The sequence below is a fragment of the Crocodylus porosus genome, unplaced genomic scaffold (assembly GCF_001723895.1).
Source record: "Crocodylus porosus isolate Cpor-Errol unplaced genomic scaffold, CroPor_comp1, whole genome shotgun sequence".
In the NCBI taxonomy this organism is placed as follows: Eukaryota; Metazoa; Chordata; order Crocodylia; family Crocodylidae; genus Crocodylus; species Crocodylus porosus.
In genome coordinates, this window is record NW_017728909.1 from 24,299,277 (window position 1) to 24,322,944 (window position 23,668).

General features: G+C 45.7%; 1 protein-coding gene across 3 annotated transcripts in view; it reads right to left on the bottom strand.

The window, feature by feature from the left end:
- ADAMTS12 (ADAM metallopeptidase with thrombospondin type 1 motif 12) overlaps positions 1-23,668 on the bottom strand; it is a 344,985-nt gene that overhangs the window by 311,601 nt on the left and 9,716 nt on the right. For all 3 annotated transcript variants that reach the window (XR_002100368.1, XM_019531927.1, XM_019531926.1), the window contains exon 2: positions 22,638-22,999. Coding sequence is in view for 2 of the 3 variants with exons in the window: in XM_019531927.1 (XP_019387472.1) it covers positions 22,638-22,999 (362 nt within the window). In the remaining variant the exon portion in view is untranslated. The remainder of the gene's footprint in view (positions 1-22,637; positions 23,000-23,668) is intronic.

The window sequence follows — 23,668 nt, forward strand, 5'->3', positions numbered from 1 at the left end:
AACTGTAACTGAAGACCTTTCTGCCTACGCCTGAAGCGTAAGTCAAATAAATTCACCTGTTTTTCCTCAACCCGCTCCGAGTCCCTAACTCCAGACTCTACGCCGCTAATCCCACCTGTCCGTATCTAATTGCCACCCCGGCCCACCGTGACCTTGGGGCCCGATCCTTCGGTTTTCCCCGACACTCATGAGTTCTTGCAGCATCAGATTGCAAACTCCTTCAGGTAGGTGCCATTTCTTTGCATGTGCTTATGCAGTGTCTAGCACAAGTATGCCCCAAAGCTTAGGGAAAACCGTGGGTATTACTGCTACTTAAACAATAATGCCCAGGGTTAGTTACATGAACAGGGAAAACAAAATCACTTTTCACTACCCTATGAACAAGATGTTTGAATTAACTTGAACAACTGCCAAAGCCTCCTTGTTTTATAATATTGTGCTCAGTAATTGCGGTTGAGAAAAACCTAGGAGTTAAAACCACTCCTTGCAGGCATTAGTGCTGCCTTCATGATTCTCCCCTCTCTACTAAGTGCAGAAGCACACAGGAAGAAACCAACGGTACATACAGTGTTTGGAGAGGTTAGATTGTGTTAAAAATGGCCACCTGATCTAACTTAGTTTGCCAAGATGTGGACAGAACTTATGCTTAGATCTCTCGTTAAGTCCGTTTAAATGCAAACTGTACAGAAGTTCAGGACAGCTAGATCAGTTTACAAATGGCCAACCCAATCTAAGTTAAGTGCACTTCCAAGGTAGTCAACTTATATCAGGACCGACAAGACTGATCTAATTAAACTTCCGTACAGTTCCCAGCACAGCCCCGGAGTTGGGATAGCCCATCCACTGGCTCCAACCCCTGGACTGCACTTTTTCTACCTGCCCCCATGGTACTATTTTTAGCCTCCTAGGCCCTTCCTTCTCCCCCAAATGGACAACCCCTCCCCCCGCCACAATAGACCAGTCAGTGCAACACCCCACCCCAAGCCTACCAAACACCCACAAGCCACTCCCAGGGCTGGTTTTACAGGTGTTTGCTGATGCTAGGAGTCAAAGAAGTAAGTTGGGTTGGGGGGAGGGATGGGGATGTTGGTTCACTGAGGGGGACGTTGTTTGTCTGGGTCTAAATATAGCCCCTGTTCCCAAGGGGTGGGGGAGAGAGTCTCCCCATCCTCCAAAGCCACCCCACAAACCCCTTGAGCTCCTTGACCCCACCAACACCATGTAACCCCCACTTGTCCCTCCAATCCCTCTTGTGGACCCTGCCTGCCCTCCCCAACCTCCCTGAAGACCCTGCCTGTCCCCCAATCCCTCCTCAGAGCCCATCTGCCCCGCACCAATCCCCTCCCATGCCATTCTCCCAGGCTACTGAACCTTCCCTTCCCTGAAAGAAGAAAAGCTTGGGAGCTTGTACAATTTACCACATGGAGATTTTTCAGTATCCTTACCTTGTGAGAGAGGTTAAAGTTTGAGGGACAGGCTGATAGGGTCATTTGTAGCAGGAACTGAACTAATGTAGCTTATATTAATATAAAGTGTAATAGTAGTGAAATGTAACCATGTTAGTTTTGTCCTGCAAGTAACTTAAAAACTAAATTTTGTATTCTTTTGCTTAACATAAGTAAATGAACTCTGCATGCCCTTTTTTAAATGAGTGTATGTGATAGGGTGAATGGTGAGAGAATGGCATAAAAACCAAAAAAGAAAATGTAACTGTATGTAAGCAATAAGGTGCCAAATGTAAGTTACCAGTAAGTAAACTAATTAATGGATGGCTGAAGAATCCCTTTGAGGCCTAGGGCACGAAGGAGATAACAAGAAGGAGGGAGGTACACATCCTGCCAGATGGGCAGCAAGAACACTCCAAGGCTAAGATACCAACTTTTACGACCAAACTGAGCTTGGGCTGAGATAAGCGGAAGATGGATGAAAAACAACTGCAAAAAAACAGAAGCTGGGTGTTGAAAAACCCCAAAGCACTGAAACAAAGGATGCCAATCCCTATAAAAGAGGACTTTGAAAATGCCAAGTTAGGTGAGTATCTCTCTCAACTGCTGTTTCTTCAGAGCACAGATGCATCTGTTCACCCCGCTCTGGGCACTGGCCAATATCATTGCACAGCCACTGGCAAGGAGTGCTCGTGGCACACGGGACAGGTCCTGGAGGACTGGAAAAGGGCCAATGTGGTCCTTATTTTCAAGAAGGGGGGAGGGGGGAGGAAGGAGGATCCAGGCAACTATAGGCCAGTCAGTCTCACCTCCATCCTTAGCAAAGTCTTGGAAAAAATTATTAAGGCTCATATATGAGAGAGCCCAGCAGGAAAAATTAAGCTGAGGGGAAACCAGCACAGGTTCGTAGCGGGTAGATCATGCCTGACCAATCTAGTCTTTTTTTATGACCAGGTTAAAAACACCTGGACACAGGAGTAGGGGTTGATATTGTTTACTTAGACTTCAGGAAGGCCTTTGATTTGGCATCCCACCCCATACTGGTGAGCAAGTTAAGAGGCTGTGACTTGGATGATTACACAGTCCAGTGGGTGGCAAATTGGCTAGAAGGTCATACCCAGAGAGTGGTGGTGGACAGGTTGGTATTGACCTGGAAGGGAATGAGTAGTGGGGTCCTGCAGGGCTTGGTCCTTGGACCGATACTCTTCCATGTCTTCATCAGTGACTTGGACGAGGGAGTGAAGTATACTCTGTCCAAGTTTGTGGATGATACAAAACTATGGGGAGAAGTGGACACACCAGAGGGCAGAGAACAACTGCAGGCAGATCTGGACAGGTTGGACAAATGGGTAGAAAACAATAGAATGCAATTTAACAAGGAGACATGCAAAGTGCTGTACCTAGGGAGGAAAAATGTCCAGCACACCTACTGCCTAGGAAATGACCTTCTCGGTAGCATGGAATCGGAAAGGGATTCCAAGATGAACATGAGTCATCAGTGTGACGAAGTCATCAGAAAAGCTAACTGCACTTTATCATGCATCAGCAGATGCATGACAAACAGAACCAAGGAGGTGATACTTCCTCTCTATCAGGTGCTGGTCAGACTGCAGTTGGAGTACTGGGCGGTTTTGGGCACCACACTTCAAGAGGGATGTGGATAACCTGGACAGGGTCCAGAAAAGGGCCACTCATATGGTTAAGGGCTTGCAGGTCAAGCCCTACAAGGAGAAACTAGGGCACCTGGACCTCTTCAGCCGCCACAAGATAAGGTTGAGAGGCAACCTTGTGTCTGCCTATAAATTCATCATGGGGTGCAGAAGGGAATTGGTGAAGCTCTACTCACCAAGGCACCCCGGGGGTCACAAGAAATAATGGCCATAAGTTAGCACAGAGCAGATTTAGACTGGACATTAGGAAGAATTTCTTCACAGTTAGAGTGGCCAAGGTCTGGAACGGGCTCCCAAGGGTGGTGGTGTTCTTCTCTACCCAGGGGGTCTTCAAGAGGAGGTTGGATGGTCATTTGGCTGGGGTCATCTGAACCCAGAACCGTTTCCTGCCTATGCAGGGGGTCGAACTCAATGTTAGGGTCGGAAGGGACTTCAATAGATCATCTATGAAGCTATGAATCTGTTCACCCCGCTCCAAAGCTGCTATCTCTGGATCTTTCTCTCTCAATAATGCCTGGGCCAGCCACCCAGTGCTATTATTAAACACCTGCTGCTGGTAACTATAATGCCTGAGTAAAATTGTTGTTTTGTGTTTGTGTGTAATGATGTGCATGACAATCTGTGTATGTCTATATTAGTGGTGTGTCCAAACCTCTATGTCTAATTGATGTAATCAATAAACACGGCATTTTGCTTTATCTCCCTTTATAAGGTCTCGCTCTTAATTTGGCAATTGCAGTTTGAAGTAACACAGCTGTGCTATCTGTCCTGTGCATCACATCAACACATTCCAGTTATATTTATCTGCATCCCATGGACATGCTAGTTTGTCAGAAGCGTATGGCAATGCTTTTAATAAAGAACACAAGGTTCAGAGTCATGCATTTCATAGTTTCATAGTTTGCAGGGTCGGAAGGGACCTGAGCAGATCATCAAGTCCGACCCCCTGCCATGGCAGGAAAGAGTACTGGGGTCAAATGACCCCAGCAAGGTGTTCATCTAGCCTGCTCTAGAAACATAGGACTAAAGGGCGCAATCGGTTCTCATTCTCCTTGTTGCATTTTTATTTTAGGTTATTGGTAAAACACAGGAAAACTAAGTGGAATTTCTGATCCACTTCCATGCTCCATCCAATTAGGAAGAATGAAAGAGTGTGCTGATCTGAGACGATGCTGGACAGATATGAATTAGTAAGCATGACACTGGAACACAAGCACAATACAAACCCAGAGGGTAACAACTGTGCAAATGCTTTGCCAGATGAGAAGTGGAAGTGGAGAGTGAATCACTTTCTACCCCAGGACCCAAAATACAAGCAAGATAAATGATGGCAAGAAAGCAGTGATCAGAACTGTGGGTTTTCCAGTTAAAGGGAGCTAAGGAAGAACTATGCATCACTTTATGCAACAGTTATGTAGGGCAAAATCCTATTTCACTATACATGTCAATAAGAAGGTCACTCACCCAGCCTCTTTACCAAGGCCCTAGATTTAGGGTTTCCAGGCAGTTTATTTTACACAGGCCAGTTTTCTCCCCACAGTAAAGAAAACAAATACCAAAATAAGCAAGGGTGCAAACAACAAAACCAAAACCAGCCATTTTCCTACAGACTCCTAGCCTGGACTCTGTGCATGGCCCTCAGCACAACAACCTCCGTTGCTTGCTTGCTCATGCTCTTTCTTTTTCTCTCTTCCCTTGCACACTGCTCCTAGAACTTTTAAACCTCTTTGTGGCTCCCCTTTCATTTACTAATCAGCAATTGCAGCTTGCTCCTGGCCTTATGAACTTCTGCATACCTGCAGCTGGGTTTTCAACCCACTGAATGCTGGACCATCTTACACCGTCCAAGTAGCTGTTATCCAGCTCCTTAGTTGCTATTTTTGGCACATCTGCAGTTTGGGATCCTACTTCATGAACAATGTGGATTAGTCCATGCAGTAGGCTGTGCTTTGGCTGGGCAGGTATGTGACTTCCTGCACCTGCCCCAGGTAAGTATAAGTCAGAAAACCATAATCAAACAACCCCCAGTCCCAGTCAGCAGGTGCAATGCCAAAGAAGGGACACTATCTAGTGCCTTCTCCAGCCTTCCTCTTGAACTAGCCCCTGGGTCAGCCAAGAAAGTAGGCCATATGGGGCAAGGAAGAAGCAAACAACGTTGAGGTTATGTGGCTCAACGAGGGGTCTTCCCCACTGCTCTCCATCCATTTTAATCAATGAAGAGGCCCAGCTTCATGAGGAGCGCTTGAGAAGGGATTGGATAATGCACACCTGTGGCCTGGTAGTTACAGCACTGTGTAGGTTGACAGATGCAGGCTCAAGCCCCTTGCTGGATGAGGGGAGGCGTAGAACCTGGGTCTCAGCTACTGGGGCTAAAAAACATGGGCAGATCTTCCCATCAATCTTACCTGGCTACAATTTTGGGACTTTGGGTCACGTATATAGCCATGTACCTCTCTGGCCACATGCTCAGTAGTTGTGTGGACACTTATTTGCCCACACTGCAAATGGGGTTTGCTCTCAAATGCTATGTAAGTGCCAAAAATGTTGATAATGAACAGAGCTACAATTACAGGACTTATGGCCCTGTTGCAGGGAAGAGGAAAGGGGTGGAATAACAGAAAGTCTTTTTATCAAAGCCTGGAAAACATTGAGACATCTGGGTAGCACTTGGATGATGTTTCTTTATATTGCATCCACACATTGTCAGACAACAATCAAGCCCAGAGCAAGGGACAGCAAGTTGTTACCTCCAGATGCAGACAGCCACACAAAGCCATGTTCTCCCTTCCACTGTTCTCACTGGGAAAAAATTCTGATAGGTCAATATACATTGCACATGTTCCCAGATCCAGGTCCAGCTATACCACTAAGTGTCCTAGGACTAGAGTCATAGCTTGTGTCTTCCCTGGCCATTGCCTACATGCCGACTCTGGGGACAGCAGGGCAGACCCTACAAGGAGAGGGTACAGGACCTTAACCTGTTCAGCCTTCACAAGAGAAGGCTGAGAAGGGACTTGGCGGCCATCGGTAAACTTACTAGAGGGGACCAGCAGGGAATGGGAGAGACCTTGTTCCCCTGAGCACCTCCTGGAGTAATAAGGAATAACGGCCATAAGTTGTTAGAGAGTAAGTTCAGACAAGACCTTAGAAGGCCCTACTTCACTGTCAGGGCGGCTAGGATCTGGAACCAACTTCCAAGGGCGGTGGTGCTGGCTCCTACCCTGGGGGGTCTTCAAGAGGAGACTAGATGATTACCTAACTGGGGTCATTTGAGCCCGGTTTTCTCTCCTGCCCAGGGCAGGGGGTTGGACTACAAGATCTGCAGGGTCCCTTTCAACCCTACATCTATGAATCTATGAGGGCAGGAAGCAGGAGAATAGTATAATGAACCTCCAGGATGGAATAAAGGAGCCTTTCAATTCATTTGCACTGGCACACAGGAGAGGTCACTCCCTCACCCTTATGTTGTGCTCTAAAACAGCAATGAATTGCAACATCTAGCACAGGTCAGTAACTCTTCTCAGGCCTCTGAACAGCCACTGCCATTCCTCAGTGGTAAAAGTTCACTTCCCCAATCCCAACGATGCTGTGAGACTTCCTAAAAATTGCAACTTTCTAATAGGAGGAGTAGAGGCAAAAGCACCTGCTGCTTTGAAAAAAACAACTCTTCAGATGGAGGGTAAGAAATATGACATGCCTTATTCAGTGACTTGACACAGACAGTGCAAGTGCATGTCTGACAGTGCTACAGCTGCAGCCATATAAGGGATTTTCTTTTCCCTTTCTGAAGTTAATTGTTCAAAGAATGGCTACTGGCCAAATTGTGTCATCAGGTCAAATCAGAATCTGTACTGAATGCATAGGAAGGGGAATAACTTTTTCATTCATATTGGGCATGGCCCTTAATCTTAAGAACTGGTGCTAAATTTAACTTAATTATTCAAATCATTATTATTACTAACTTGTATTCCAAAAGCATGTTCAGAACCTAAAAAGGAGCAGGGCTCCATTTCATGAGACACTGCACAAATGCATAGCAAGGGACAGCCCTCATTCCCCAATTCTTGTTCAATTAACATTTTTATTCAAGATCTTTGCTAAGGAAGTTAGCCTCTGTACAGACAAGATGTTGATTATTTTTCAAAGCAGACACAACGCTGAAATTGGGTAAGCAGACTCAAAGGCACCGAAGTGAATTCTAATTTTAATAAATGTAACGTCTCCATATTCCCTAAACCCTATTATTTTTCAGGCTTTGCGGATTAGCACTTCACAGAGCAGTATCTGACAATACTAAAATACCTTATTCTTTGGCAGCCCCTCATAGTTGAGGATGACTGTTGCTTGTGATCATCTTATTTGTGGGTCCGAAGATGGCTGAGGCCTATCCAGGATTAACAGACTTTGCTGCAACTCAGACACATGGATGATGTGGCTGACCCACCCAAGTTGATGTCAGATGATCATCGCCTCAATGCTTTGATGTTTGCTTGGGAGAGGACGCTAATGTTGGTGTCTCTGTCTTCCCACTGCATTCAAAGGATCTTCCACAGGCAGCACTGAGGGTACTTCTCCAGTGACCCGGTTTTTCATTGAGGCACTGATGGAAAAGGTCTAGCTTGATTGGGTCTTTGTGTCCTTCTACATTGATCTTCCATCTGCATTGCTTCTGCTGCAGCCATCATTTTGGGAGCCAGTTTGAGTGACACAACTAAGTGCATGAGTTGGTGACTGGTCCAGAAATTGTCAGCTCACAGCATAGCTCGTCTGAAGTGGACATCTTTGCAATCCTGGGCATAAACAACAATGTAGTCAATCAGGTACCAATGCTTAGATCATGGGTGTTGTCATGATGTCTTGTGCCTGTTTTTCTGGTGAAACAGGGTGTTGGTAATGGTGAGTCCACGTTCCATGCATTTGGTTAAGAGGAGGATGCTGTTGGAGTTGACCTTTCCTACTCTTCCCTTGCCAATAGTTCTGTTTCAGAGGTTCAAATCCCTTCTGACTCTGGCACTGAAATCACCAAGAAGAATAAGCTTGTCTCCCTCCAGAACATCAAAGGACTTGGTCAAGGTTGGTGTAGAATTCCTCCTTGGTTTCATTGGAGGTGTCAAGAGTTGGGGCATATGCACTGATGACAGTGCTGTACTGGTCCCCCACTAGTTTGAGGTGCAGAGTCACGAGGTGCTCATTACTTCCAACAGGGAACTCATTGAGTTGGTTTATGAGTTCATTCCTGACAGCAAAACCAACACTATAAAGCCAGCACTCTCCTTCCTGGTTACTCTTTCAGAGGAAGGTATAGCCAGATCCATGTTCTTTGAGCTGTCCATCTTCCATTTGCCAGGTCTCACTCAGTGAAGTGACATCAATGTTGTATCACCTGAGTTCTCGAGCCATGACTATGGTATGGCGCTTTGGACATTCACTATTAGGACTGTCCATGAGGGTCCTGATGTTCCAGATCCCAAAACTGGTTGCGTGTCCTCATTAATTTCAATTGCCGTAAAGGTGATCCCTCTGGATACAGCTATCCAGTCAGGAAGAAGGTAGATAGACTGTATTTAGGACACCTTTTCTAGGACTCTCCCCTTGCGGGTGAGTCGAGTGGATTCTGAAGAGGGCTGCTCAGTGGCAGCTACAGATGCCAAATTGCACTCCTGCTGTGTCCAAGCGCTAAATGTAGGGATCTACTTAAATCATGTTTTTGCATTTTTCAGGGAAAGCAGGAAATCCTCTACTTTGCCTGAAGAGCAGAAATACACCCTTTCTGCTTGCAACTGGTGTGACATCACCTGGGGGGGGAAGAAAAAAAACCACAAACAAACTGGAGACAAGCAGTAGCAAGAAGGGAGCAAAGAAAAGTGCAGGAAACCTTCCTCTGCAGCACCAGGTCAGGAAGTGCTACAGTGCTAAGCGATCACGGGGACCCTGGGGAATGTGGCTATGCTCGGTGGGAAACAGATGGGAGCAGGCTATGCAGACTGAGGATGGTCAAACTGAAGTGAAAACCAGCGGGACACCAGACAGGAATCGGAAGCCTGGTGCTCATTTTAAACCGGTCACCTGTCCCACAGTCATCCCCTACCCCTTCCACTCCCAAGCCTCCCCTGCTCCCACTGGCTCTCGCCACTCCACTTTAGTCCCTTGCCCCTAGAAGGATTTTTTTTTTCTTTTTCAGTGTCTGTTTTTGGGTATGGAAAGCACCCATGGCTGCTGGGGGGGTGGCAAGCAGTGAGGGGTGGGGATGCCACCAGGCTCTCAGGCAATGAGCAGCGTGAAGGGAGGTGAAAAATAATGGCAGCCACTGGTGTGAAAAGTGCCTGAAATCAATGGCCACCAGCATGATGGCTACCAGAAAATAATTAGCAGCTACCAGAAAATAATTAGCAGCTAGCACAGTTTAAATAGATGCCTAGCTAAATGACCCTCTTGTAACTGCCGCCATCATGCCCATTCATGACTAAGGATGCCTGGAGACATGCAGTGAGGCTGCTCCAACACACTGTAATTACAGAGCATCAGACCAGACTCAATTCTTCTGGAGAGTGCTAATTAGCATGCTCCAGCAGCCTCCACATTTCATGCATCAGTATCCCTGTGCTTCAAAATGCAGGGGTGCTTTAATTAAAGCTTATTCGATGAGCTTTAGTTAAAGCACCCCTGCTGCCATCTTGGAGCACAGGGATGCTGATACACAAGACACTGCAAACAGTGTAATTAGAGCAGCTCCAAGAGTCATTCTAATTAAAAAAGCACCTTCCCCACCCCTGGAGCATGTGTTAAAATACCCTAGGACTTTCCAGACAATCCTGCTCCTGTCATCACTAGCTAATTGCCAAAAAGGGCTTGAAAAACATGCTGGAAAACCCACTTTCATGGAAGATGCCTGTGCGTGATTTCTTTCATCAAGGAGAAGCTGCTGCACATCCGCTTTCATATGGTTCTGGGCAAAATGGGACCTTGATCCAATAGCAAGGATACCAAGACAACTGGGGATCTCATTCTGCTGCAGCCTTTGTCCACCTTTGCAGCAGTTGGGACTCTAACGTCTTCTTCCGCCTGCTCTGCCATTGAGGACTTCTGGACCCATGGCTGGGGGCTGGGCAAGCTTATTATAGTGGTGGCCTGTACTTGCCATGTCAGAGTACTGTCCGCAGAGCTTATTCTGGGAGCAGAGCTGTGCTGCTACCCAGCGCGTCCCTCAGTGGCAGGCAGAGGAACGACCTTCAGGGAAGGCTGGCTGCAAAATAAGCAGGGGTAACTTTGGCAAATAAGCAGTTGCAGACAAAGCAGCAGCAGCAGCATCAGGATGCGGTGGGGACAGCAGATGGCAATGCTTTTCCTCCTGAAAAGCCAGATATATCCTTTGATGGTGCTAACTCCTAACAGAGTTAATAAACAGTGTTTTCCACCTTTAAAAACGGCTCTCTGACTGGGGTCATCTTTATCTAAAAGTTCCTGGTATTCAGGAATAGACCTGGGTGAAATTTTTCAGTCAAGTATTTTATTTTCTGAAAAATACAGATTGGAATTGGGTGAAACTATTCACCAAATAAACTGAAAAAAGTCAGAACATTTCAAAATAAAAGTGTTTTGATTTTTCAAAACTATGTTTCATTTAGAAGTGTACCTTCTTTTAAGAAAGCAACACTGTAGAAGGTTAAAGATCTCTCTGAAACTTAAACATGTTTTAGGTCAAGCAAGAAAACAACATTTTATTTAACAAGATGCAAAATTTGAGGGGAGTTTCATTTCAGTGAGAAAAAGAAAAGCTTCATTTTGGGTCAATCCAAATTGAATTTAAAAAAAAAAATCAACTATTTACACAGCTCTACTCAGGAAATACTTTCTCTGAAGGAATTTACAGTGGCAGCAGGGAGAAGCAGTGCAGCAGCCGAGTTCAACAAAAAGTGAAATATAATCACTGGGTGCAGTTTCAGCCGTGATAGATCGAATGCAGCACCACGTGGTACTGCTAAGCAGTCATATTTCTGTTATCATTGCAGAAGCACGCACACAGCTAATACACTTAAGCTGTTACCAAATACTGAAGTATTGGCCAGCTGGACTCAGCAAAGCGAGCAACTGTTGTTCCTATGGAGTGAGCCTGTTTTCCTGGTGTGATCGGAAGCATACCATTCTAATCCCACGAAGGCAACAAGCCTGATCCTCTTTGGATTAAATCTGGAGTAGCTCCATTGAAGCCATATAAAACTTGGAAGTGGTTAAAGTGTGTCATGAAAATGAGGAGAGCATCTCTAGGTTTAATTTAGCTCTGAGGAGAACATCACAATTGTGTTGCATAGAGAAACATCTATCAATCAGATGCTCTGTTTAGCATGATGCTGTTCTGGGGGGTTTGCATAAACTCTGTCAGATTACTCCTTTCACTTGGCTGCCTCCCCTGTTGGGTCCTGTGCGGATCTGATGACAGAAATGTCCTGCATTACCACCTTGACCTGCTGCATGCCTCAGGCTGCCACAGAGCCAAATAGTCTGTGCAGGGAAAACAAAACAAAACAAAACAAAACAAAACACACCCTGATGCAAGTCTCTAGATCAGCGATCCTCAGCCAGGGTGCCATGGCCTTTGAAGGGTGCTAAAGGAGACAGGAGATAAAGGCAATCTCCAATGAGGAGATGAGCAGAGACTCTTCCCCCCACTGCAGCAGAGGCTGTTCCCTGCTGGCTGCTGTTCCTTGTTTCTGGCCCCTCTTCAAGCAGGTAAGTGTTATAATAAATAGTCCATTCCACTTAATTCACTAAAGTTTTGGAGGATGCCTTGAGTCTCGAAAGGCTGAGAACCACTGCTCTAGATACGCACAGGATTCCAGATTGTTATGCCCAGATATGCCTATGCAGGAGAAATGTGGTTTTGTTTTAGTTTACTGAAGCAGGTTTCTTTAGTTGTAGAAGACATTAGGGGGACCCACATTTGCATCTTCCCCAATTAAGTGGACACTCTTAAAAACTTTGGCCTAAAATTGTATTGGACTAGATTGGATTAATAAACCACATTTTAAGGAAAAGCAAATCAACATATAATAGTGCTTGGATATAAATGGAATTCACTCCACCTGGGACATCAGTAGAGTTTGACCCCAAGACCCTTCTTCCTAAAATCTTTTACCACTTGAAATAAGAGAGTAAGTTCCTTTACTAATATCCGTTTTGGACTCATATCTTCCTATGGAGACCAGCCACAAAAGGGACCATGTTCTCTTAGTGCTGGTTAAAAAAACACTCTCTTTTAGTCTTGGGAACTCCAGTAATATGGTAGGGGGGAAAGAGGCCATAAAGCAAGTCAGACAAGGACCAGTTTCCATATGCCTTGCAAAACTTGGATTCTTGGCTTTATGCAATGTACAGGGAACAAAAAACTAAGCAGTCAGAAAAAGGCCATCATTCCTTACAAACTCAAGTGTGTAAACGCAGAATGTAACCTCTTAATCTGAGGTTATATTTTAAAATACCTGGGAAAGCAATCCAAGGGATTTTAATAGGTTATTATATTATGTCATGTTGGGCTAAAAAAACTCCTGGAATAGCTTCAGTCAGAGTTGGAAACCCTACCTAGATTTGGACACAAATACAAGATTGCCGTTTATCAGGGGCATTAGATACAGGTCATTCCCACTCTGAATCCATCTCATCATGCCACTAAACAAAACCTGTCTGCTTCTTTGAATCGCCATGATCCTGGTTTCATTTGCACTGGAAAAGTCTGGGTTGGCCACCATCCTGGATTTGAGAAACCCAGGACCAAGCACTATTGAATAACACTGTACAACAATACCTCTGGATAGCACCTTTCCCTGCAGTTCACTGTTCCTAAACCAAGGTTTAGAAACTCTTTGGGGAAAAAAAACCCAACATCAACAACTGATGATAAAATGTTAACAGATTGGTTCATGTATTAGAATGACCTGACAAATCTTTGCTCTCATCTGAAAAACTTGATATGCAGTGTCACCATGATTGCTTCAAGAAAGGACTGTCTTGTTCTTAAGGCAAAAGATGGGGGAGCAGAAAACAGAAGTGATTTCCCAAGCCTATTAGATTTCTTATATGAGTTTAGGAAAAGCATTTAATTTTTCTGTGGCTCTGTTTTCTCCCTAAGCATATACATACTTCCCTACCTCACAAGGGAAAATCAGGATTAATACATAATTGAGGATTAATTCATTAGTGTGTTTATGAAGATAAGTATAATCCTCTACTGAAAGAGGAAATGGAAATGTAAAGTACTATTGTACATAAATAAAATATGTACTAAATAAACTGTGATGACAAAGCCTTGTATTTTTCCCATTATATGGACACAATTAAACGTTTTATTTTGTTACTTCCCAATTTAGTAAACCTCTCTCAAAAAATATGAAATTACAGCTTCTTTGCCTATGGACTGCATTTCTTTTTGCATAATAAAGAACATTTTTTCTCCTTTTAGCATTACTAGAGAACCATTAGGTCTTTTCAGTTCTCTCCCATAAGCAAGAAGGTTAACAACATGGATGGGGCAGAAGAGATCCAGAGACCACATCCTGTATAGTGGAAGGATGTTGGAAGAGTTTTGAGTCACCGAATGAGCAAGGGGGAGAGAGTGCCAGTGGTCTGATCATCACCAGTCTGGGCAGGGGGTTACCTCAGCTCTTGTTCTTGATCCATAGACCTGGTCTATTTACACAAACTGGAACAGTTTCATAGGTGAGAGATCCATCCCTAAATCTCTGCAAGCCCAGTGGTTAGGGCAGTCTCATATGGTTGGGAGACCTAACTTAAGACCCTACTCCAAATCCGGTAAACAGAATATTTGAATTCAATTATCCAACTTCTAGCAGAGCATCCAAATCACAGGGCGACAAGGGAAAAAACACTTTTCTCCTCTTTCTCTTTGGTTTTGTGAATACTGCCTAAGTTCCTTTGTGAATCAAGCTCCATGTCCCCACATTTTCTCCGCTATCATTATCAACACAAACATATTTATTTTTCTTCAAACTGGAGACTTGCCATTTCAAGCCAATTCAAAGTGATTTTATTTTTCATTTGAGCATGGAATCAATTTCAGTCCCCACCACTTTAAGCCTCCTGTATATTGCAGGTGTCCATTTATAGCTGGCAAATAGTCTGATCATTCCCCAATCCCATCAATTTTAGTGGCAAAGGAATGGTTTATATCACACTAAGAACAGAACAGACTCAGCTGTTTGCACCTTGTTATAGAGCAGAAGTGCTCAACCTCTGGTCCATGAGCCAAATGCAGCCCATGGAGCCTTGGTATCTGGCCCGTGGGGCTCCCTACAAGTTGCAAAAACTTGACAGCAGGAGAGCAGTGGTAGTACTGCCACTACTCCCTGCTGCCAAAATCCCAAACCCTGTGGGCTGGGTTGGAGCCAGACCACAGCCCTCCCCCTACAGGGCTGGATCAGAGCCAGGCCATGCCCCCTTCTCTCTGCCCAGCCAAGTTGCGAACAGGACATGCTCCTTCCCCCACCACTGGGCCAGGCTGGGGCAAGGCCAAACCTCTGTCCTCCATGCAGCTTGATTAGGGCCAGGCTGCCCCTTCTGTGCAGCTAGATAGGGCCTTAATGTGCCCATCCTGGGCACCTGATTGGGTCCACCAGCTGAATCCAGCCCACAGAGAGATCAGGCAATGCCAATAAGGCCCCACAGACATCAACAAGAAGTTAAGTGTCACGGGGCGGAGCGCAGGGGCAGCCGTGATCCTTCTGGCAACCCTACTGTGCCAAGTAGGGCGACTCAGCACCCTCTGTCTCGCCCGGCACGTCTTTGATGATACCTGGTTCTCTATGGGAGGCTGCCTAATTGTCCCCTTGGACACGTTGCCCAAGTATATCCCATCCCCTGTTCTGGGTGTACCGACCTGGTGCACCCCAGTCTTCTGGGCCGCGCGTGTCTCCAACCTCCCCTTTAGCACACCCCAAGCCTCGCAGGTGTACTGGATGTTCCTGTGTCGTGTACTCACCTCTCCTGGGTTTCTGTTCCCCTCTCGCCCTTCCTGGGCCTCTCTCCTATAAACTCCCTCTTGGAGTTTTTCCCAATACAAGCACTCGTCCCCCGGGGCCTTTCTGATATATGCGCCCCTCTCTAGGCCAGTCAACTGTACACACAGCCCTGCCCAGGCTCCTGCCCACGCGCTCAGCCCTGTACGGCTTCTAACCGTGCGTTCAGCCCTACCTGGGCTCCTAGTCATGCATTCGTCTCTAACGGGTCCCTATCTGCACATCCGCCCCTCTCCAGGCTTACTCTCATGCGCCCGCCCCTCTCCGGGACTTCTACCGTGCGCCCGCCCTTCTCCAGGACTTTGTGGTGGTAGGAGACCAATTGCCCTCTCTGGGGCCTGTGCCGCGCCTCCCGGCCCTCTCTGGGCCCTGTGCCGCACCTCCTGTGCTTCTTGCCCGCACTCGGGCTTCCCAAGTTTGGGCTCAGGCGGCCCTAGCCCTGCCTGGCCCCCAGACCCGCCTTCTCGGGCCTAGCTCACATGCCTCCCACGCTCGGGGCTCCGGTGGCCCGTGGCCATGCCTGGCCCCCTAACCCTTTTCTGGGTTGTACGCCCTACTGGGCAAACAATGCCCTCACGGGCTGGGGTCTCTACACCCCACACACCGCACCTCTCCGGCGCCCACTCACAGTGCCAACTATGGCGGCAATCGCTGTCGCTATGGCACCACTTGCTGTGCCCTTACTGGGCACCAGGAACCCCCAGATTATTGGGGAGCTCCTGTGAGGCCTCCTCGCACCCCTACAGCCTCACCCGGTCCTCCAGTCGGGGTCAACACCGCCAACACGCGCCCCACCGGCGCAAACAGCTGTGCCCGCCCAGCACCACTCGCTGTGCCCACTGGGCACCAGGAACCCCCAGATTATAGGGGGCGAACCACCAAAAGCGTCCAGCCTCCTGGATCGAAGGGCCAGACGCCGCGTTCAAAAACGACCTCATACGGACTTCCAGGCCGCACCAGGGGGCCCAGGTCAACCGCCCGCCACGTGGCGCGGCGAAATTTTTCTAAGTCCCACGTCCGACATCAGGTCAACCCGGTCATATGACCAGCCTGGTTGCTCCAGCACCAACACCTGTGCTGCCTTAGGGAGCTTCAGCAGCCCTTATTCCTAATGTCAGTAGCAGGCACCCTAGTGCCCTGCTACATTGAGCATCACTATTATAGAACAATTACCTCACCAAGACATGTTTTTGAACCTGCTGAAGCCCATACAAGCTTAATCAATCAATCAGCTGTTTGCACCTAGTTAAAGAGTGATTATGGTAGCTATTTAAACCATAGTGGGGGGAGGGAGGGGAAACAGCGCAGAACTGAGTGGTTTTTATATGAAAAGGCAAAGGTAAAAATCAGAGTGGCTCACCTGTGGCATGCATGCCACAACAGCATGGGCAGGCTGCGTGTGTGGCACATGGCAAGTCAGGGAGGGGGCGGGCAACAGAAACACAGAGTCCTAGAGAAGTAGGGCTGGAAGGGACCTCCAGAGGTCATCTAGTCCAACACCCTGTCTCAGGTAGCATCATGCCTATCCAAACCATCTTATATAAATCCATTGTGTAACCTCCTAGCAAAATCACACAGCCCTGGCACAACCACAAGACATAGTGCTCTATCTTGCCACAGGTAAGGCAGGGAGACCACAAAAGCTAATGTCCTGCTGCTGTAAAGGTTATTAATATATGCTCAAGAGATCCCAGGTAGAGAGCCATGCTCTCTACGCCTCTGCTACAGAGGAAAGCAACCCCTCTCCCCCACAGTCTGTACCAGTCTGATCATGGGGTAAAATTCCTTCCTGCCCCCAAATATGGCCATTGCTCTGACCCGAGCAGAGGGGCAAGTCCTTCTAGCCAGGAGCCTCTGGGTTTAAATTCCAGCAGGAGTACTGGCGTGCACAGTCGCAATCCCCAGCCTTTGCTGCAGCCAGTGCCCCTGCGGAAGGCAAATAGGGCAAGAAGCAGAGAGCAGAGTGAAGGATCAGAGAGGGGAAGGGGTTTGAATTGGCACTTGGTGGAAGTGCAGGGCAGAGTGGGGGAGAGAAAGCTTAATTTGTGGCATGCCTGCCACAAAGGTTGTTCTCTGCTGGTTTAAAGAGTTTTTCAACAAGCCAGCATGTTACTTTACTTCAGTGGGGAAGTGCATGCTGAATGTCAGATTATGCATGTGATGCTCTACATGGTTTTATCGTCCAGCTCATATATAGCACATTAAACCCAACCTGCCTACCTTGTGCACCGGGGAGTATATTCACACAGCTCTAAAATCCCTGGTGTCAGCCACTGGGCCATGAGTGCTAGGCAGGTAAAAATCCAGGGATAAGAAGCTATAAAAGAATTGGCTTCAAATAAGCATAAAAAGAACTCTGGAATGGTTAACCACTGAGGGTACACTCCAGTGTTTTTCCACCCTTTGTACAAACTTTTGCACTTTAAAACTTGCACATTTGGGAGTGTTACTTGACCAATGCATATGCATACCAGTTAAGAGACATGGTTTTTTGAGCACCTATAGCCAACGAACAAGGGGGAAAAAAAAGTCAAATCTATACAGTAAATACTCAGAGCATGTAAACAAACAAGACTATATCACCCACACCTGTCCTTGGCACTTCCCTCAGGACATTCAATTTAAAATTCCCACCTCAGTGTTAAGACCTTCTTGTTCTAGACCACACAACCAAATTTCTCTCTGCTGTCTCATCTCACAACTGGTAGAAAATTCTCTCCTCTGCAACTCCTGCCAATTGTATCTTCCTGAGAAGCATATTAGTCTTGTCAATTCTAGTTTTCTTGTAAAGAATTGAATCTTCAGATCTCTCCCCTACCTATACTTCTTAAAATATAAAAGAAGACTCAAGTGGATGATTGAGTTATTCTATCCTGCAATGAATTTAGGGAGTCTATAGAAGATGCTAGATAAAAACAGTTTAATATTTCAAGGAGAACAAAGCTTTTGAAACTTGCTATATTTCTTTAGGTATTGTGAAAAAAAGTAAAGTGTTATACTTTGCTAGTAAAAATACAAAATGAAGCAATATATTGACAAGGGGGAACACTACTAGCAATTAGGGACAAATCTTTTCATATATAGTCAGAAAACTGCACTACCTTTTTCAAGCCCCTGTGCCCTCTGAAAAGGACTAGAAAATTGATTTTCCCAGAAGCAGGTGTTTTGTATCTATGTCCACTTGATTTATTCAGCAGTAAAAAGACTTTCAAAATGTAATGAATAAAAATGAATGGTAATAACGCCATTGTTACAGAGTGATGCCCAGGGTACAGCATTGAAACCCTTTTCAATTTTTTTTTTATTAACAGAGTAAAAGCTCCAGGGATTTGAAAATGTGTTCTTTAGGATTTCTATATTTCTGTCGATCTTGCATCTGTGTGATGCTCCTGACAAGACAAATTCTCATCACACTGGGCACTGGTCCCGGATTTGTTCCTGGAGTTTGAATTTGTATCTGCAATCAGGAAAAATTGTAACTTGCAACAAATAGGCTTAAGATTAAAAGCAATTACTCCTGAAAAAAAAAAGAATGTATATGAGCAAAACTAGAATTGCCATCTTGCAAGAGACTGCAAGATTGTAAGATTTTGTTTTGTCCTGAGTCAGGATGAAAGGAGGAATCTTGAAAGTTTTTGGCCAGGTGAAACTTTCTAATAATTTTTTTGACCTTGTCAAAACAAAATATGTTGATCACTCCTAGAAATGGATATGCACCCATGAAACATTTAAATGCAATCAAATCAACATTTTCCAATAGGAAAAAACATTAATGGAAAGTTTTTTGACCACCTTCATTCAAAGCAAGATATACACTTGCCAGTTGCAGAGAGGTAGGTAGCCACGTTAGTCTGAAGTGAAGCAGAAGGCAAGGCAGAGTTGAACCTTATAGACATCCTTAGCCTTTGTAGTATTTGCATCACTTTCCACTTGAACGACTGCTCCCTGCAAGTCAGTTCACAGCTTGCCTTGTCAGATGCTATTGCTTATGAAAGCTTATGCAACTGAGTTAGTCTATACGGTGCAGCTGGTCAGAGATCAGGAGCTTGCTCACAGCTTATTGAAGAAGAGCATCTTACCAACAGAACTAGAGTGGTGCTCTGTGTTTTCCTTTATCTTGCCAGGCCACCCAACATGCTGGCAGAAAAGGAACGCCATTTACATCGCTGTCTGCTGCGTTTGAAAGCTGCAGTGTTATTTCAGCCAGATGGTGGACTTAGTCACTCTGCTTCAGTTTTTGGACCACTAGAGTCTGCCCTCCCACAGCTTCAAGTCATCTCAGGACTGCCTCATGTCTTTGAAAACAGATCCATGGTGTTATATGTGCTTTGCTCTGTAGGGCCCTTCCAAGTGAAAAGTAACATTTTCTGAAGTGCCTAAGCGACATAAGAGCCCAACTCCCATAGGCTTTCACTGAAGCCCTTATGAAAACTGTACGAAGACCTATAGGTCAAGGCTCCATCTGTTTTGGATTGAACTTGCCAGGATCAACGATGTTGGTCCTGACATGGAAGCCATGGTCGCACTAGACCAGTGTCACCAGATTTGCCTGTCACTTTGGGGTGTGCTCATTTATTAGGGGTGCATTTCTGGGGTCTCTATAATTCTATCAGTGTGCTACTTGTGTTTCTATATGGAGCTGTATCTCTCCCTTCTGCAAGTCCTCACCCCCAGTGTAGCTATCTTACAGCACTCGGGTTCAATGGGGCTGGGTTCCTCCAACCGCTGAATCAGTCAAACACACATATGCACATGCACACACAGAGATTAATAGGGCACACCCGAGTCAGGCCGAATTATTCAGCACTGACAGGCTGACACACTTATGTGCCTTGAACTTGGTTTATTCCTTACTTCAGCAGGACAATAATAAATGCAGTTAGACACATACACACGTGCTAACAGGGTACGACTGAGCAGGCTGGATCTAATCAGCACTTTCAGCTGATGCCCTCGTGAACCTCAAAAAACTCAGCACATCCCAACCACTTGTCACAATGGTCCTAGTAGTAACTCCCTTGATGAGCAGACCCCACTGTAGTACTGAGCAGTACAGGGATCTTTGCCGCAGGTAAAAGAAGTGATGCTGCAGAGCAAATGGGGAGGTCAAGGGGAAGGAAGAGTAAATGAGTTTCAGAGAGAGAGAGAGAGAGAGAGAGAGAGAGAGAGAGATTATAGCAACCAGCTTGACCATAAAAGTTATTTATTGCCAGGTATAGTCTAATTGCCTCTTTGCAGCTGTAAAACACTTCAACAAATTGGTCCCCAGTGTTAAAATTAGTCAGAAAACCTGGATAATCAAAAACTTCAGTCCTACAGACAATGATCATGAGCAATATTCTGCATCTTTAAACATAATGCATTTAGAAAAACATCTTTAAGAAGTATGCAAATATTTTTCTACACTTTCATGCTACTCCAAGAGCCCCAATTTCCTTTACACCAGACCCTATTTGTGTTACTTTTCACATATGTTCAGGACATTTTAGAAGCTCTCAAGGTTTCTACAGGATTTGAACAGGAAGGAATTTCTTAACATATCAATTGATTGGTGGGAAAAGGAAATTCTTCACAGATGTTCATCTTAGCCCAATGCATTCATCAAACACAAGAGGCAATTCAGGCTTGAAAGCCTTGTTTTCCAGGCCCTTATAAACTCAAGACACATGCACACAGTCCTCACTGGCATTATTTCTTTTCAGTGACACAAACTACAAAGGGACTCATAAGGCACAAACAGAAGTGCCGCTCCATTGTAACTCATGCGAAGTGCTGTGGATTACAATGGGATCCCCTGAACTCAACAGAAATTCTCTGTTGGGTCCTGAGGTTTGGGACCAGGGAGCAGAGGGAGCTCATTCTGGGGGGGTTGCAGCCAGCGCAGGAGGGTGGAGGGGGTTGAACGGCTCCTCCCCCATCTTGGGTGGACTCCAATGCACCCGGCCCATCCTCCAGTGCCAGCTGGAAAAAAACTGCAGACTGAACTCCCTCGGCTCCTTTTCTCCCCTCCCATTCTGAAAACTTTACGGGGGCTGAGAGGCAGTACAGACACAAGTTACTGAAGCCGCTCCATTTTGGAGCATCTTCATTTGGACCCTCATGCAATGGGGAAGGAAGCAGGGGCAGGGGCACGCTCAGTGACTTTCCTGCTGTACTTCTGGATTTGGTGCACCTGGTGAGGAGTGTCTGAGAAAAGTCACTCCTATTGAGGTTACAAAGCTGGTTATATACATAGCTTTACCTCTCCCCTTCTGATTTTCCAGAGGTGAATAATTTGGACTGTTGCCGATTAAATTCTTCCCTTGCATAAAGACAACAGGAATGGCCTGGTGCTGGATTGATTCCTTTTCAAGAGCTATCATTTTTCACTCAGGAAGATTATTTTGCTCACAGGAGTTAGAGGGTTGCATGCTCCACAGATTCTGTAGGCCAAGGGTATTTTATACACCAGAGGCTTCTTGCTTCCTTTCATTCCTGCTCCTAACAAACTCCGTGTACCACCCTCCACTCATTATTTCAGGGACTCCCTGCAAGCCTCCTCTCCAATACACCTGTGTTTCTACATGCGCCTTCAAACCTGCTTTCCTCCCCCCACCTTAGTAAGGCCCACCAGTCCCTGCTTGCTAAGCCAGGTGGGTCTTAGGGGCTTTCCAAGTCTTCCTCATTCCTTCCCTTCCTTCCTTTAACCTCCACCCCTATTCTTATTCCCTTCCTCTGCTTCTGGGATAAAGGTCTCTCAAGGTCTCAATTTTAAATTATATCAGAAAGATGAATAGAACTAAAAGGAAAGGCTCTTTTTGGAGTGGTGGGAGTTAATTTCCACCATTAAGCTGTTATGTGATCAAGAAAGAGTTACAGAGATGGCTAAAATTGAAATTCTGCTAACCAGATGTTAAGGCCTTCAAATGTTTCCCCTCTTTCATACCACCTTCCAGATCCCACCCCCTCCCCATAATTAATAGGATGCTGTCCATTGATGCCAAGAACATTTTCTGAAATTGTGGAATGAATCAAATGTGGCATTCAAAAAGCTAGCACATTCCAGGCAGTCAGAGAAATGTCATCTGACCTCGCTTTGCTAGGCCAATTAGCAACCAAAGCCCTTTTTCATTTGCCTCAAATTCATCTGAAGGCCTGCAGTATGAAAAATGAAATGAAAACCTCTATAAGATTTTATGAAGTTTCCAGCACATCTGAGCTTCAGCAAGAAAAGGTATTTAATCTCCCAGCCCCAAACTAAACCAGAGCACATAGGGAAATGCAAGATTTTAAAGAGTTTCAAAGTTTAGAACTCCCCTCACTGAGCCAGCAAAGAAGTATAGATTAGGTTCAAGGCTGGATAAAACTTCAAGCTAATTCTTATTCACATGATACAAAGTGCTATTTTGGTACAGTCTAACTAATCCATCTACTTTTTAGCAGCATACATGATTCTTTTTAGCTCTAAAAAAAATCAAAATTAGCATGGCACCATGAAGCAAAGTCACATTACTCACCAGGCCATTACAAGTGCTGATTACTGCAGTCCCGTGCCCATCATCTGGATGTAGTACCATGCCAGTGAAGTGACATGACGTTCCTGAGCGAGGCACAACTTTTGCACCAGTGTAGTTCCCGTATCTCCTTTCCAGTACATAGTTATTGGAAAGAAATTCTTCATTAACAGTCAAGTTAAAAAACAGGTTCTTCTCCTTGTGGCTAATTTTATAATATACAAAGTTTTCATTTTGACTGAGGTCCCTTTTTCTCCTGGCATTTGAGGTATGATGCTGCAAACTGTAGGAGAGAAAACACCCACTTGCATCTACTTTTGTAGGTCCAACCACATGGTATTCTTGCAGCGCCTTGATAAAGTGCTCTAAAAAAAATGCAGAAGAGACATTTTAGCTTGTGTCACTACAGGGCTCACATGTTTTAAATAGGGAACTCTTTGGGGGAGGGGTGTGATTCATCACCCCATTTCACTGGCATAGAGTGGTGCTGTGCATCACTATGGATTACCAGGCTGAGCACTTTAACCGCTTCTTTAGACATTTTTAGTCTCCCATTTTAATGCTTACTCTGAGGCTAGGGACAGACATTACATGTAAACCAATTTAAGTGATCAGAAACTGGTTTAAACCTGTAACAATAGATGTTCAGTGCACATAAGCCAGTTTGAAAATGGCTGAAACCAGTTTTGAATGTAGCATCAGACTTAACTGATTTGGCTCAACCCAGTTTATGCAAAGTCTGTCCCAGACCCCTTGCTGGTTTAAAATAAACCAGATTCCCCCAGCATCCTGGCATGCTGTCTGCTCCACAGCAGGGCTGGCCCCTCCCCTCTGCTCCCTGGCCAGAGCTCCAGCAGAGATTGCAGGCACAGCAGGGTCTGCCTGGCTTCCCCCTGCCCTATCCTGCTGGACAAGCAGGGATCTCCCCTCCATCCCAGCATGCTCTCTGGGCTGGGAGGGGCTCTCTGCTCCACAGCAGGGCTGGCCCTGCCCCTCTGCTCCTTAGCCAGAGCTCCAGCAGAGATTGCAGGAAC